The 17051-nt window shown below is 39.8% G+C and overlaps 2 protein-coding genes across 6 annotated transcripts in view; one reads left to right on the top strand and one right to left on the bottom strand.

Moving 5' to 3' along the window:
• The window catches only part of WASHC5 (WASH complex subunit 5), a 33193-nt gene extending 22327 nt beyond the window's left edge, over nt 1-10866 (bottom strand). For all 3 annotated transcript variants that reach the window (XR_014228196.1, XM_082312168.1, XM_082312167.1), the window contains exons 1-7: nt 10782-10866; nt 9565-9865; nt 7108-7253; nt 5964-6048; nt 5593-5693; nt 3887-4079; nt 1732-1884 (exon numbers count right to left, since the gene is read on the bottom strand). Coding sequence is in view for 2 of the 3 variants with exons in the window: in XM_082312168.1 (XP_082168294.1) it covers nt 1732-1884; nt 3887-4079; nt 5593-5693; nt 5964-6048; nt 7108-7253; nt 9565-9750 (864 nt within the window). In the remaining variant the exon portion in view is untranslated. The remainder of the gene's footprint in view (nt 1-1731; nt 1885-3886; nt 4080-5592; nt 5694-5963; nt 6049-7107; nt 7254-9564; nt 9866-10781) is intronic.
• A 73-nt stretch (nt 10867-10939) lies between these two features.
• Nucleotides 10940-17051, top strand: part of NSMCE2 (NSE2 (MMS21) homolog, SMC5-SMC6 complex SUMO ligase) — a 137184-nt gene continuing 131072 nt past the window's right edge. For 2 of the 3 annotated variants that reach the window (XM_082312196.1, XM_082312195.1), the window contains exons 1-3: nt 10940-11064; nt 12130-12188; nt 14171-14318. In XM_082312196.1, coding sequence (XP_082168322.1) covers nt 10947-11064; nt 12130-12188; nt 14171-14318 — 325 coding nt within the window. In that variant the 5' untranslated portion in view covers nt 10940-10946. The remainder of the gene's footprint in view (nt 11065-12129; nt 12189-14170; nt 14319-17051) is intronic. The other variant, XM_082312197.1, reaches the window with a different exon arrangement.

The following is a 17051-nucleotide window of genomic DNA, read 5'->3' as shown; positions in this document are numbered from 1 at the left end:
GACAGTTCCTTAAAAGGCTACACTTCAACTGCTAACAATGATTTGAAACCAGCCTCAGAGTCAAGTATTCTGTATGATGCAGCTAACTCATCCATACCTGATCACAAGAAGATAGGTGTTGTCTTAAAATAACAGTTTGTACTATGAAGTCAAGTAAATAAAAATGCTGGCGTAATCAAAAATTCACAATGTCAAATTCTCATTTCTAAAATAAGCTTGCAGTTTTTCAGAAACTGATGGCTTCTAATGTTATTGGAATAGCCAGCTATTACAGCTTCTTCCCTCCTTTCTTCACTGTTTCACTTATGTTACAGAAGAATACAATTTGAAACCAAAAGAGATACACAAATTAATTTATAGTTTCTTTGTTAAATCTGATTCCCTTTGATATAGACTACATGGGCACTCTATTGTCATATGCTGGCCTATTTCAGTAGCATTTTTTGCAGACTAGGGCTTCTGGATGGAAATCCTAAATCTCAGTACTGAGACATGTAGTATTACCTGATCCATTTTAATCACTGCATCTAAAAACAGTGATCTATAGAATGACACAGAGTGACAGGTTTTGCTTCTAAGTTATTTGGACAATGGCATGGAATGAATCCTTAAACAAGTTTTCAAATAACATCAGTATGGGGGGATTTGTTGGAGAGCAAGGCTGCCGTCCAAAGCACTCTTGAAAAGCCGGTAGAATTCACCAGCAGAAACCACATGAAGTTCAATACTGATAAATACAAAGCCCTACACTTGGGACAAAACCCAACCCTTGCAACAGCACTATCTGGGAACTGGCTGCCTATGTAACAATTCTGCAGAAGATGACCTAAGCGTCCCGGTGGACAAACTGAACATGAATCAGACGTGCAGCCTTATGATAACCAAGACTAACCACGCACTAGGCTATGTCAGCCACACTGTAGCCAGCAGACTGAGGGAAGTGATTATTCTACTCAGCTCTCATGAGGTCCCATTTAGAGTAATGTGTCCAGATTCAGGCTCCTCAGTATGAGACAGACATGGACAAACTGGAATGAACCTAATAGAAGGTCACTAAGACACTTATGGGGACCCACTATGAAAGCAGAAGCTGAGGGAGTCAGATTTGCTTAAGCTGGAAGAAAGATGACTAAGGGATCTGACTGCAGTCTTCCATTACCTTCAAGGGAAATTATGAATAAGACAGAGCCGGACCCATCTCAGACGTGCACAGTGAAAAGACAAGGGGCAATAGTCACAAGGTACAACAAGGGAAATTCCAGTTTTACAGAAGGCAGAAATTGTTCACCATGAGAGTGATTAAGCACAGCCACACGTGCCCACAGAGGCTGTAGATATTTTAGATATTTTCAAGACAACTGGACAAAGCCCAAGCAGCCTTATTTAACTTAGAAGCTAGCCCTGCTTTGAGGAAAAGGCGGAACTAAAAGATGTCTATATTACCTTCCAGCCTACATTTTTCTATGATTCATTTTACCACGATGGTATCAAGAGTGGTCGATTTAAGTATTTTAGACAATAACTAGTATTTTTAAAGGATAGCTCTCCACACTTACCCAGAAGGTTTGACTCAGACCGCTTCATTCTGAACAAAGTAAAATTTCCCCAGAGAAGAAGCTATTCTAGTTTTAGGACATTATTATTTTCTATAATGCTTGCTGTAAAAAGAAAGTAAATTGTTCCTATAATATTAAATTCAGGGAAGAGTTTTAAAATAGAATTATTTTTTACCCAATTATCTGGAAAGTATTTATCCACTATCTCTCTCATTTTTGCTTGTTGAGTGTGAAGAATAGAAGGGTCGAAATACAGTATCACATAGAGCATAGCAGCCTGAGTAGCCAGGGCAGTGCTGCGGTGTTCTGGTAACGGATATGCAGAAACCTAGGAAAAAGGGAACAAAGGAAAACAGAACGTAATATAATGCAACACAAATCACCTGCAAACATTATGGGGCACATTAAAGAGTTTGGTTTATAGATATTAGGATGCAAGGAGGATATGTGGGTAAGCTGGATATGCTTACACATGCAGCGTATTTACCAGATATATTTTACAGAATATGGAAGTTGACTGTGTAGATGCCTGCTAACTTTAACAGGCTATAGTAAGATATTACTATGCTGTAAATGAGCCAAAGGAGGGATGAACCAAAGAGCTTAGGATGAGTTGAAAGATGCAGAGTTAGAAATAAGTACTTCATAACAACTGGGTATGTTTAGTTCATCTCAGATAGAAACAAGTATTAATTTAACTGAAGTAAGAAGCAATTACGATGCAGATACTTCAATTATTCATCAGTTCTCCATGTACCAGCAAGATCAAAAAGATTCTAATTATCAACTGAATTTTCATTTGAAAAATACATAGGATAATATAATAAAAGACCTCCATGCTAACAAAAAAGTTGGCATCAAAATCATATTCAACAAGACACAATGATTTGTCATTAGGAAAACAGTTCTCTGCTTTTATTTGTAACATTCTATTTTTCTTTGATTTTGTTTGGTTATTTTATTAGGTTAAGTGCTCAGCCTAGCAACAAAAACCAGGAGGGTTCTGCCCACTGCCATCAAGAATAAGCTGCAATTATCAAAGGAGGTAACGCCTCAGACATAACATAACTTAGTAAAACAGGCTGTGTTCAGTTTGGGTTGAGCTGAAGGTTTCTACCCTACTTTTTGTACTACATTTGGAAAAAGTACATAGGTTATAATCATGCTTTGTACAGAAACATTAATGTTTTCCATTATCAACTGTAAGCACTACGAAATAAAAATCATAAATTGTAGTATTATTTTAATGCAAAGGCAATAAACAAACAATATTATATAAAAAAGGAGGAAAAGTAATTTTGATACAAAATATCAGCTGATTTAAGTAAGATTTCTAGGTTAAGTACTTTACAAGCATAGACTCACAAATACTTCACAGCTTCCTATCAGAGACATAGATTTTGTCATAAAATGGGCTCTCTTCACAACTTGCTAAGTTCTCTTTTTTTTTTGTTTCTAGAACTCTGCACAACTTAAAAAATTCTGACAGTACAGTACCTGAAAAGGCATTTTTTCCCCTTTGAAGGTTAATATGTCTGTCCATAGTATGAAAGTGTTTTCAATAAGGTTCCTACTTTTAAATTATTACTCCTGCCTAAAGACTTAAGCCTTTGTTTATTTCTTACAATCATTCATAAATTTTCAAATGCTCATTTTCCTGCATCTGTAAACTGCTTCAGTTTTCCAGGACTCACTAAAAGTGTGCCAATAATTACAGAAATAAGATTGCTTGTCCATGCTAAAGACTGAAACCTGCTCAAAAGAGAACGCTTTGTTAAAGATCTCTCAAAGGAGTCATATTAGATGCCGAGACTGTAAATATAACAGCCATTACTCATACTTGGATTCAATTTTTGGTTCTTTTCCTTCATTAATAGAATTGTCATAGTTAAGAAGTGTGATATTAATGTTTCTTTTTAAACACACTGTCTACTAAGGGATCATGAATCTCTTTGCAGTAACTAAAAGAATGTGAATCTCTGAAGGAATTAGAGTTATTAAGAGTGGCCACTCATTGATGATTTAAAGACATTAAATAAAAAAGGTTTTTTTACTGCGAGATTGGCCAAACACTGGAGCAGGCTGCCCAGAGAGGTTCTGCAGTCTGCACCTCTGGAGACACTCAAAACCCAACTGGATGCAGTCCTGTGCACTCTGCTCTAGCTGACCCTGCTTGCGCCAGGAGGTTTGACTAGCTGATCTCAAGAGGTCCCTTCCAACCTCTGTGATTCTGTGATTTATTTTTTTCTGGGTTTCATGGTTGAGTAACTAACCTGAGAAACCATTTTACTTTCAGTTTTAAATCCCTCTTTTATCACACAGTAACTTACCTGGTTATAAATGTCATCTGACCGTAAGCGGCCAATAACCATGCTAATGAATGTTTCACTTATGGGTACCCTGCTGAAGTAACTCTCGGGGTAGTTTGGAGGTCTTTTAGCTCCAGGTTGGCTTGAGTATCCAGTGCTTCGAAGCAATTTACAGATATCATCTAAATTGGAATCAGCAGAGGATCGGGCTGCACTGTTTTACAAAAGAAAAGAACAAAAATTGAGCTGTATGACCTAACCATTTCCTCTTCTCCCTCCCCTTGTAACCATGCCTTTCCTCCACGAAAATGATCAGATACTAAGGTCTGGGAGATTTTTGGTTGTTTACTCCATGAATATAATGTTCACCATATTATAGGAGGACAGTGATAAATGTCCATACTGGAATCACAGGTAAGCACACAAAGCACAAACAGAAAAATGACCTTTATTCAGGAACAGAAACAAGTAGCTTTATATTCAGAGTATATTCATTATAGACTGAGAGGCATAAACACAGTCAAAGAAGCATAGGAACAGGATACCCCCTTTTTCATATGTGTGAAAGGATTTGCAGAGGATGATACCCTTTGAGACCCTAACTGTCATACAATGATGCTGTCCACCTACCCTGGAAACTCATTATTGATTTGACTAATCAAGCACTGTAATTACAAGAAGCCTGACTCGCAATACATTTCTCATCCAGATACTCAGGACTTTTCACCAAGATTTGCTCACACATTTGAGAACCTGTGATACTTTCATAGCTGGCACTTGCAATGTTAAAGCTTTAGCTGAAAGTTTATTTGTCAGTGGACTTCAAATTTCTATTGTGACAGCATGTCGTGGTTTAACCCCAGCCAGCAACTCAGCACCACGCAGCCGCTCGCTCACTCCCCCCCGGTGGGATGGGGGAGAGAATCAGAAGGGTAAAAGGGAGAAAACTCGTGGGTTGAGATAAGAACAGTTTAATAATTGAAGTAAAATAAATAAGAACAGTTAAATAGGCAAAGCAAAAACCGTGCACGCAAACAAAACAGAACAAGGAATTCATTCACTACTTCCCATTGGCAGGCGGGTGTTCAGCCATCTCCAGGAAAGCAGGGCTCCATCACGCGTAATGGTTACTTGGGAAGACAAACGCCATCATGCCCCATGTCCCCCTCCCTCCTTCTTCTTCCCCCAGCTTATATATACTGAGCATGACGTCATATGGTATGGAATAGCCCTTGGGCCAATCTGGGTCAGCCCTCCCCCTGGCTGTGCCCCCTCCCAGCTTCTTGTGCCCCCGGCAGAGCAGGGGAAGCTAAGAAGTCCTTGACCAGTGTGAGCGCCACTTAGCACCTATTTAGAGACAGCTTAGCACTACTTAGCAAGAACCAAAGCATCAGTGTATCATCGACATTGTTCTCATCCTAAACCCAAAACACAGCCCCATACCGGCTACCAAGACGAAAATTAACTCTATCCCAGCTGAAACCAGGACACAGCATGAAAAATCTGTTGCTCCAGTTTTGCAGCTAGACTTGCAAAACCAGCTAATGCAAGGAGTTCTACTGACATGCAGAGAGCTCTGCAGAATTATTGGTGTCTATCTGTATGGTCAGACAGTCAAAAAGTTGCTGATATTCCCATTTATATTAATCCAATAAGCTAGTTAACCGAATATACTGCATGTTACATCATTTCAGCCTCGAGTGCTTCTGAAAACCAATATACATTACCTGTATCTGTAGTAGGAAACCAACATTCTTTCTCTGACTTCTCCTTCAATCTTCTGGTCAATGACCAGTAGCATGACTCCATATAAATAGAGCGCTTCACACTGTTTAGAAAAAGGAAGAACGAAGGGAAGAAATCACATAAATACAATTTTTAGTACCATGCAAAGACAAACATGTACTGGCAAATTAACCCAACGTCAACTATGTAGTCAATACAATATGAAAAGTGGCGGGCTGCGTGTTTTCGGTCTTTGTCCTCCTAAAAGTGAGTCATAGCATTTCCATGCATTCGGTAAATTTAAATCTTTGTCTAGTTTGGCACTAAACTAGTTGGTTCATTTTCTACTATTACAGAACTGTTCAATACTTACTAGAAGCTGTTTTCCATCTTCATTAAGGAGGACCGTTTCTAATGTTTGCTGAATGTAAATTCCTTCATTGAGGTCATCTAAATATCTAGGGATCATAACAAAGAGTTGGTCATTGACTATTTTGTTCTCAAAACGTATGTCCTCAGAAATCAATTGGCCAATTTTCTCCAAAAGTCAACAGACACATCAGAACATTTCCCTAGTACAAGCAACATGGAGTTTTTCAGACAAAGAAGAAGAGATGCTCTACTATGAAATGAGAGGCTAGAACTCCTAGCTAGAGCCAATCAGTTGGCAAGAGCCTCCTTCCGTATCCTGGTGGTGTATGTGAAAGACGCTAGAGGATACTCTGTAACTTACAGCTAACATCCTCTTAATCTTCTTATGGATGGACAACAGACAACAGTACTGAGAAGGCTTCTACTCCAAAATTTAGTAAAACTGTCATTTTCAAGTTACCTCAAAAATATCTCCGGGAAGTACCATAAATTTATCTCAATTGCAATTTGGAAGATAGACCTAGAAATGAGTATGTTCATCTCAATTAACAGAAGATTAATCCTATTAAAGGATTTTCCAGTAACACTACTTATTAATACGTAATGTTAAGCATTTAATCTTTAATTAATCTTTTCATATAAGATCAATAACAAAAACAATTCTTATGCTTAAGATTCTCTGGAACTTTTTCTTAAGAGTATTTCATGAGCCTTTCATACTGTTTTTTATAGGTAAGAGTAGCAAACTTGAGAAAATTGCACCACCACTGAAAAATTAAGTTCAGGAAAATAATGCCAATGAAAGTTAAAGAAAAAAACCTATCTGATATTCTGTTTTGCAAGACCACAAAAAACTTAAAAAAATTTAAAAAATCTTCAAGACAATCTCCAAGATAAAGAAGAAGAATTAGCTCTAACATACAATTGAGGAAATGAGGTAGAGAGGTTAAATGTTTTCAAGTCATATATTAAGCTGGTAAGCAACAGCAGGAGTAAAAGTTAGTGTTCGCTCCAGCAATCCAGGTGCACATGAATATGCTTCAACAGGGAATGTATTGGGTCTCTAAGAAAAAAAGCTTCTCATTATTAAGACTAAAGAGTAATTTAGTCTTCAAGAAAATCCACCTGTATTTAAGATACCATACCTGTTTAAATCTACAATGTATTTATGTACACTCTGAAAAGCTAGATAAAATCTCGTCAAAATTTCAATGTTGTTTTCACGAAATTCTTCATCTAAATCCAGTAACTCAGGTTTGGCTTCCAGTTTGCCTTCACATGTCTCAGGTCCCTAAGGAAAAAAATTCATCTTTAGAGACAATATTTGACTTTGACCTCTATTTGACGTCTCTTTGGTACAACACAGAAGGCATACAACCACCACTGTGCACACAACACCAGAATTAACATTTCTTACCAAAACAAGGGTCTGCAGTTTTCCAAGCTACTTTATGATTGAACAGGGATTCCATAAAGATGAGTTTTACACTTTGTTACAATCTGCAATGATTTTAAATACAATATATCCTATGTACCCAATGGAAAAGAATAGTTAACACTTTGGGTAAAGCCCCAGTGCATCTAAAGCCACTGCGTGCTTTTTGTAGAGCTATCTCCCTGCTGGAGTTTTTTCCTTTACACACTTATCTGAGTGATTTCTTAGCTAGAAACCATAACATTGAGGCCTCACAAACAGCTGTGAGCTTAGTACCTTCTCATACACTTAAACTGCTTGAAAGTATTAGACCTATGTGAGAATTTTTTTTACAGACTCTGGATGTAGCTCAGCGCTAGCCCCCCAAACTAACGCAGAAACTGTCATTAACAATCATGGGGGGAAAGGGTTGGGATGAAGAGCCTGACTTCCTCAAAGCAATGGTATAAACTTTTTTAACCATTTACCACTGTCAGCATTTCTCATAACCATCATTTGGTCTTATCACCACCATCTAAATGAAAATATTGTTAGTTTAATTGAAAATATTATTAACACTTAATTGAAAATATGCCATTCCACAGACCACTTCCACAGCATGAGATCATTGCTTAAAAGTATTTAGTCAACATGAACGCCATAAAAATAACTTAAAATAGAGTTAAAATAAAATATCAAGCTTAACACCCAGCTGACAATTTTTGTGTGGTTTTAAAAATGCTCTTCTGTTTCTCTTTTTGTGCAAAACACCCACAAAAAACAAAGGATAAAAGCAGGCCCCAAACCGCCTATGAAGTTCAAATGCACGAAGTAAACAGCCTCAGTTTTCAATATCTCAAACCTCTTCTCATTAGGTAATTCTAAGAATCATGAATACAGGAATGGTGCATTTGCTGTGAAAATATCGGTAAATTCACTAATCTCCACTTTACAAGTATGGCTTTTATGGATTTTGGTGCTCTGAAAAGCAGCAGCACTGTTGTGCCTCCTTAACATTAAAAAATCCTATAATTTCAAGGATAATTGTATTTCTCAGCAATTACAGCTATCTGCCTTTAAGTTTTCAAGTAATTTTTGTAAAAAAAAAAAAAAAAAAAAAAAAAAAAAGACTTCTAACAAACACTTAGATCTAAAGGTATCTCAGAAGTTATTTGTGCTCAGGGTTTTCAGTGTCCAAGGCTTACAGTTAGTGCTTGAAATTTACAACTCTGACTTAAAAAAACAAAACAAAACAGAAAAACCCAAAAGGAAAAAAACCCCTTGCTTTACTATGAACACTTCTTGAATTGCACAATCCAGATAAAGTCAGATTAGACAGTCTCTGTAGTTCCTTCTTAATCATGCTGGAGAATGTTAGAGGGAAATAGGTACCGCAAGAAGCTCAATTTTGTAAGGGAAACAAGGGCTTTTCATGGACACTACTCTTTGATTTATTTGTTTATTCAGCGCATGTGACAAGTCCGGTGAATGAACAATCACAGCACTGTCAAACAGGAAAGCAGAAAGCAGTTTTCATGGCTGCAAAGAATAAGCTACAGATAACCAAAGGAAGATGGGCATACTGCCCACAGTACTGCTCCAAAGGAAAACAACCAACTGCACAGGCTCAGAACCTGCTGATGAAAGTATAATTTAAAGTTTCTACAGGAAATAATAATAATTTTTAAAAAAAGCAGAATCCAATACTCAAGATCTTCAGTATCAGTATCCATCAAAGTTCACAGGCCAGATGACTCATCAAACATTTTGAAATGTGTAGCTGGAACTGCTCTTGTATGGATGCACTTAAAATTGCCTCCTCCCTCTTGCCCTGATACTCTCAGGGCAGGTACCAGTTATACCTATATTCTGCTTAGGGGCCTAAGCACTGAACCTTCCCTAGACTGTTTCTGCACACTGAGATGAGTAAGATGAGGCTGAGTATGATCAGAAGTATATAAAATACAAGACAGCCCAGAAGCAGAACGCTAGCATGCGAGCATATCCCAGTTGCTATCTTCATTTGGTGAATTTTTGGTAAAAACTAAGCAAGTAGGAAGTCATGACAGTCAACTCTGAAGAATGCTAGTAATAAACACAATAGTCAGGAATGGCTGTTCCATAACCTGAGCATCCTCATGCAGGACAGCAATGCTTTAAGAAGTTGTTTAACAATAAAAGGATTTACCTTAAAATAACTGAAATCAAATATGATATCCCCGTACTTCTGTTGATCACCCTTGTCCTTTAGCCTGAAAACACCAGGAATAAATTCGGAAAGTCTCAGAAGTTCTGCAATGATGGCATTTCCACAGGAGACAATCCGTAGAATTGCCTGACCACAAAGATTGTTTTCAGCTAGAAAATCAACCATTGTGGAGCTGGATGTGACAGAGCAGCAGAAGTCCTGCAGTCAGATTCTGATCATTAGTCTTTAGGTTATTTGAAGAAGAAAGTCTGATGAGAAAACTAGTTGCTCCATTAATAACCTGTAAAAACAAAACCAGACACATTCAGAGTGGTTCGTATACATATTTTTGATCATTTAATCTATGTGGATTTTTAAGCATGCTCTCAAATCTTTCAGTTTATGAAATCTAAATTATCCACAGCTTTGTAAAATGAATAAAATGCACTGAATCCATCTTCAGCACATACCCTGTGTTTGACTCAACGATCACAAAGCAATTGAAACCAGACATGGAGGTGGCAGCAAGGAAAGCAAAAACATGTTACAAGATGTGTTTATAATAGTCACTTTAAAAATACAACTAAAGCAATTGTAATAGGCTCTAGCAACAAGGAAAACTTTTACAGCAAATGGAAACAACACAGCTCCGTTCCTTTATTTATTGCTGAAGGGTTAGCTTCTGTGCTGTGGCTGCATTTCCTCGTCACGGTTTTATTTATTGACATATTTCCTGCAAGATACAGACCGCAGCACTGCTAAAAATAAGCTTTTATGTTTAGAAATATTTATGGGACGTTATGACCTGACTTTACTTTTCACCAATAACCTTCCAAACCACTGAGATAAATTTAAGATGACAGTGCCTCTTCTACCCCAAAACGACAGCCAGGAGTCCGACCTTCCCGTCGGGGGAGAGGCAGGGCGTTCCTACCGCCGCGGCGAGCTCCCAGAGCGGGCCCCGGGCCCCACAGCGCCGGACCGGGCTTTAAACCACATCCCCCGCTCCCCGCCAGCGCCGGGCCCCGGGCCCCGGGCCCTTTGAACGGCCCCGCCTCCCTCCCGCCAGCGCTCTCCCCTCACGGTTTGAACCCCGCCTCGGGGTAACCGCCGCGGCGCGAGACCAACCGCCAACCGCCTCAGAGCGGCGGCAGCGGTCCCACCCCCCAGCTTCCCGCTCCCGCCGCCTCCCCTCGGCCAGCGGCCTCCCCGCTCACCCTCCCCCGCCGCCGGTGCGGTGAGTGGCGGTGGCGAGGAGGGCGCTCCGCTCCGGCAGGCAGCGGGAGGCAGGGACGGAGGCGGCGGCGGCGGCGGCCCTCCGAGCGGCGCGGCCGGGCCCTCCCATCACATGACGGCGCCGTCATGTGGAGAGGCGCCGGCTGATGAGGCGGTTCCGCCGCCCGCCTGGACCGCCTACCCCGCGCTCCGCTCCCCCGCCTGCTCCTGCCGCCCAGAGGGTCGGTGCGGGGGCCGCCTCCGGGCCTCGGCGGCTGGGACCAGGTGAGCAGCAGCCGCCGGTGAGGGCGGCAGCCTCCGCCGCCCCCTTCCCCTCTGGGGAGGGTGCTGGGGGGGTGCGCGGCCCCGCTCTCCCGGCCGAGGGAGCGGGGGGGGAATGTGAGGCCGTTGCCCGCCGTGCTGACTGGCAAGGGGCAGGGTGAGCCGGGCCGGCTGCCCTGGCTCGTCGTGGGCGGGGTAGGGGAGTACGGCGGAGGGCTGGCAGAGCGGAGCTGCCTGCCCGGTGGGCTCTGCCCCGGGCCTTCGTGGCAGGGAAGTAACGTCTCCCTTCGCCAGATGGTCACCGAGCGAATCCAGGAGGTAGACACTAATCCTGGTAGCCAGTGAGCACTTGTCACCTATAGCTCTTGTGTTACAGAAGTAACTCTTTTTTTCATATCTCTGCTTCATAGTTTGGGATGTTGAAGCATAGAGAAATTAGGTCATTTGCTCAAATGTTTAAAATAAGTGGCAGAACAGAAACTGTGACTTAAGTTTGCTGCTTGGTAATCCTGTCTGGACCATTTGATCACTTATTGTTGAAAGAAAAAGCCTGCCTCGGTAGTCTCCCTTGATCTCCTTTTCAACTCTGATTTTGCTGGTTGTGTTTTCCAGAAGTGAGGGGGTTGAGGGGTCGGAGTTGCAAATTTTAAGTGCTTCATTGATTGCACCCATTGAAGACCTTCCTGGCAAGAAAAAGTGCCTTAAAAATACTTCTGTGAAACCAATTCCAGTGAGGAATGTGGCTTTTCCTCTGAAGGCGTAATGGACAGCTGCAAGCTGAAGTTGAAGAATTCACTTAGAAAATTTAAGAGTGAAATCTTTGCTTGGGATCACAAACAGTTTCTAAGAAAAATAATCTTTTATTTAAAAACAAAAAAAAAAGGAAAATTTGTCCAGGAGTACTTTAATTACTTTCCAAAAGACAATTTGAGATGAAACTGCCAATGCAATGGTGTGATTTAATATTGTAAACAATAACTTCTGTTCCTGTGTAGTTTGCTCAGTGCTTCCACAAATGTCAAGAGACTGAAGAAGCCTTTTTAACTCTTCACTGTTGTTTTTTTTCAGATTCCTGCCTTTCACAGTGTGTATCTGTGAAATTTCCAAAAGAACAGCAGGCTTTCTCAGTGAGTGAGATTTACCAAGTTCAAGAAGGGAATTAGGTTCTCACTGTTAACTTTGATACACTAAATGAGCCCAGAAAGATAAAGCTGCTAACGTGATTTTATGTGACTATTTAATAGTGTATATTTGGATCACAGAGGTTCTATACAAACAGTGTTGCTAAGATAGCGAACAGATGTTTAAAAAAAAAGTTTAATGTAAGAGCTGAAAGCATTGGTTATTAAATCTTTAAGAGCATCCTTTTCCTTTACTTTCAAGGAGTTCTGTAACGAACTTTTTCCTTGTCTTCTGTTGTTAGTTTGGCAGCCTCTAAAGAGAGCAATCACTGTCTTTTGGTGGGGAGAGCATGAGCTGACATAACTGGAGCTGTTGTTGAAGACCAGTGGCTCCTCTGTGGCAAGATGCACATTTAGAAGGGGATAGAGAGCAAGGCAAGTTGTATGTAATTCAGAAGTTCAAGTGGTGAACTTGAACTGTTGTTAAAATGTTGTTGGAAGCACATGACCTAAAAATGGTGTCATAAAAGATAATCTTGAGTGGCCAAGCACATTTTTTAAATGGAAAAAAAGGAAACAGATATGAAAGAAAACATTAGGAGAGAAGAGAGCATGACAGCAGGTATTCAGGTCTCATAGTCTGCAGGATATTCACGAGGAATGTGGCAACGTTGTTCAGGTTAGGATGAGCGCAAGATGTAGTTCTGGAATCCCAGGAAAAGTAGCAGAGAGAGATACAGCCTTAGGTATGCAAAGCTTGGGCAAAGCTTTGTCCTTTCTATTTAGATATTTTCCGGATTTCTGTTGGATTATAGCCTGTCAAAGGCTATTGTTGGTAGAACAACTTGTCCCCTTGTTACTTTGTGTATGATTCAGACAAAACTTCTGGTATACCCCAAATTTGGCTGTGGATTCCATTCTCTCCCTCCCCCAATATGATCTCAGTATAGTCCTTGAACATACCAGTTATTTTCTACATGGACTAATGCAGTATTTCTGTCTGTCCAAGACTTTTGCGGGGTTTTTTGTGAACAACTGTGTATCTAAGGCTGAGCAGAATTTTTCTTCTCTCCTGCAACTTAAAAGTATAAAATTCTGCACACCAGGTTCCTGTTTCTTAAAATAGCTACATGTTTGAGCAAGTTATGGAAAAGCATGAAGAAGGAAGAGCAGAAGTTGGAATTTTTGAGAAGAAACCAACTGATGTGAACAGTGTGCATAGGCACAGCGTAAGCAAACCCACTTGAAGTTTGTATTAATGACAGAGGAGAAGCAGTTAAACCTCGCAAAGCTGTAGGTTGTGCATCTGTATTGGAAAGGAAGATGGTGGTAAAGTAGATAAACATGATTCCTGTGCGACATTATTCTGTGCTAATGGAATGTTGGTGCTAAAAATTTGTGACATCTTTGGAGGAATTAGGCACCATTTCTAAGGTGGGCTTTTATTTAAAAATTATGATAGATTATTTACTGTTAAATACATTCTTGGAACAGTTCCCCTTTATGAGATTATTTTTTTCCAAGGGCTAGCTGTTGAAACAGGGTTGTAGTTGGTGAGGCTGAATTGGATGTGAGAAGTCGTATTGCTTTCTAGCCTAATTGATAATATGCCTAGAAAACACAGACAAGTGTTTGGGCATGTGGGCTTCTTTGGATCTGTAATAGAGCCATAATTTCCAAGCGAACATAATCATTGAGTTTGAACCTCATTGCGGTTTAGCAATAGGAATGAGCAGATGAAAACTGCAAGTTGCTTTTTGTGGTATAGTTTTGCTTAATATTGCATAGAAGGTGCATTAAAAACCTCTGGTGAATTGCAGTTCCACTGAAATTACTGACATCTTGGGAGCTAGGATTTCATCCCTGCTCTCTGATGTTTCAGTGCTTCTGTTGGCAGTGCTTTATGGTTAGCTACCTGTACTTCTGCTTTCTCTCCCAAATTCTTTGGGTCTAAACTGCATTCAAAATGTTGTATCTGTTATTTCTAGAGTAAGCATTTCAAGATGCCAGGCGGTGCAAGAATCTCATTCAACTGCGTGGATTCCTGTCTTTCATCTCTGAAAAACTGCCAGTCTTACATAAATACTGGAATGGATATTGCTACTCACGTTGCCCTTGACCTTGTGGAAAGCTTCAGTAAGTATATTCTCTCTTGTATTGCATCCTGAATCTGACAGTTCAGTCCTAGGCCTACACATCTTGACTTAGTTACTGCCAATATCTATCTTCATTGTAGGAACTGTAGCTCTTCTGGCTAGATCAGGGTGTTTTCATTGCAATCACTTCATTGTCTTAAATGATAAATTCAGTGAAAATGTAAATCCCAGGCAAATATTGTCCCAGCTTTTGTAACACTCAAGACTGACTGCGTTCCAGTGGTTGTTACCCTACAGCTTTGTAAAAACTTTAATGTTGCTGAATGAGGTGGGTAAGGCCTCTTAAGTGGGTGAATAAAATGACTTTTCATTCTAATACTGCTTCTTTGTGTGTGTTTTATTTGATGTTTAGGGCAAGACATATTAAAATAATGCTAACGATTTTGAGTACAAAGCTTGAGACACCTGTTAGGGGGTGCAGTTTTTTTAAACGCTGTCTCTTTCTCTGCTGCGAGTCAGGCCCTTTTACAGTGCTTCAATGTGGACACTTGCAAAGTGGGGTACCTTAAATCTGTAATCACTGCTAACAGTCTCGTCATTGCTATTTCACAATAACAGGTGCACTGCAAAGCTACTTTTCAAAGACAAATATTAGGCATCCCATTTCTCTGTCGTCTTAAATCTATGATAACGTTTTCACTAGGAAAAAATAAAAAACTTTAAAGCTCCAAAACTCTAACAGTTAGTTTTAATTATGAGTGGAGAAGAAAAATCCTCTGAAACAAAAGTTTTGCTGTTCATTATAAGTCTTGCACTCAATTAAGCCAAGGTTTATGTACAATGAAGATGAATGCTTTTCTCTTTGTCTAGTGTGATAGTTCTCTCTCCTCTGACCTTTTTATCCATACTGCTGTCAGAAACAATTGACATACCATTTCTAGCGGGGGTAGAGGAAATGGAAAGCTTGTCTGAACAGTCAGCTGGGGATTCCCTTTGAGGTAAAACTGGTATAACCAGTTCTGTTTCCCCTCTGCTTTTGCAGTCACCATCTCTCCTACTTTGCCATAAGCAATACATGAAAATACACTCAATGTATTGAATTCTTTCAGTCCCAAGACCACAGAATGATCCACAGAAATTAGTTATTGGTACGAAAGTTAAAAGCCTTGGATTAATTTCACCTTTCAGTAGAAACCCCTGTTGCCTTCCTATTTGGAGGGGTGAAAGGCAACTTAACTTCACTGTGCAGGTCTGCAGCTGGAAGTCTGTGCATTATACTCCTAGGAAATGCCATTATCTTCCTCACTTACCTGCTTCTGACACATTAATCTTTAATTACAACCTTTAAATTATTTTGTCCATTTCATTCAGTAACCGAAAGAACCATACTGAGCATTCTGTCCTGAGAGGAGGAGATTACTCTTCATGAAATACTTATGGTCATTGTTATGGTGAAGTTATATCACATTGTTGAAAAACAGGTCCTAGACCATAACTCATTTTATTTTAGCAGGGCCAACTTTTCTGCAGAATCATAGTTATAGATTTATCAAGCACGACCTTTTAACATAGTCCGTCCCGTTGCTCTACAGAAAAGCTATTCCAGACTTGGATTTGTAGTTTATACCTCTTTGGTCTGGTGTTACGGTGTTAGCTTTTTACTTAAAATAGTTATCTTTTTCACTCCTACACTTCTCCTTGCAGATGTATGTACATGGGTACACGGAACAAACAAATGAGTGAGCTTCTCACTTTTGTAAGGTTTGGTTTTCACTCCCCTGACTACTCTACTTGGACTTCAGGTTCTTATGTTCATTATACAATGCCATCAGGAAGGATACAGGGTTTCCATGGCATGACATACGTTTGGTAAACAAATACTTCTGGTGTTTTGAAATTAGCACCATCTGATCTGCCATAGTTAACTGTTCAGCTCTTGCCTCCAACTCATATATGGCGATTTTTATTTCTAGAATTGTTACTCCTCTATCCTACTTTGCCTTCACGTTCTGAGGCAAAATATTAATTTAATTTTGAGCCAGTGTTAGCGAATATGTTTCTGCATTCTTATTCCTGTCCCATTTACAATTAGTTTTAATTTCCTTTCCAAAGTCTTAACTTTTATTTTGTTCCTTTGGACTTTCATATTGGACAATGCTGTTTTTTGGGAATAGTACAAAAAATTTTCATAGCAAGTGCATGAGAGAAGTTACATTTACATCTGAAGGTAACTGAAAAGGCAGGCAAAAATAGTGCAGTAAGTGATGTCTGTTTCCTCTCTTAGTTGCTATTCTCCACAAGCCCAATCCTGAAAACATTTACTGGTAAGCATGTTTATTAAATAGTACACAGTAGTGTTGGCTGGACTGGCTACTGTTTAATGCAGTATCATACAGGGACTTCCCATAAACGTACCTGATGGTAAGTTAGATCAAAAGATCTACCTGAATCACTTTTCCCTACTTGCTTAGGTATGGCAGTGGTTTTGCTCTGATGCTGTATTTGAGATTCTTTCTAGGCAGCAAACACCATAGTTTTTGGTTTTGTTTTAAAACAACTGAACAGTGATTTGTGAAAGAACCTGTGTGTGATTTTTCTAACTTCAGAGCACTAGTAAAGCAGAGAAATATAAATTAACAAATTTAAGTTTTCTTTGTCATGTTTAAAGGGATTTTATGGAATGCCAGTTTTGTGGGTGTTTCCCTGTTCAGTAAAAATCACTTCCTGCATATTAGCACTGTAGGGCTAGAAAAGGCTCTTTGATTTCTGACGT

This window comes from Platalea leucorodia (genome assembly GCF_965183815.1).
Source record: "Platalea leucorodia genome assembly, chromosome: 1".
NCBI lineage: Eukaryota > Metazoa > Chordata > Aves > Pelecaniformes > Threskiornithidae > Platalea > Platalea leucorodia.
This window is presented reverse-complemented; position numbering and strand designations above follow the sequence as displayed.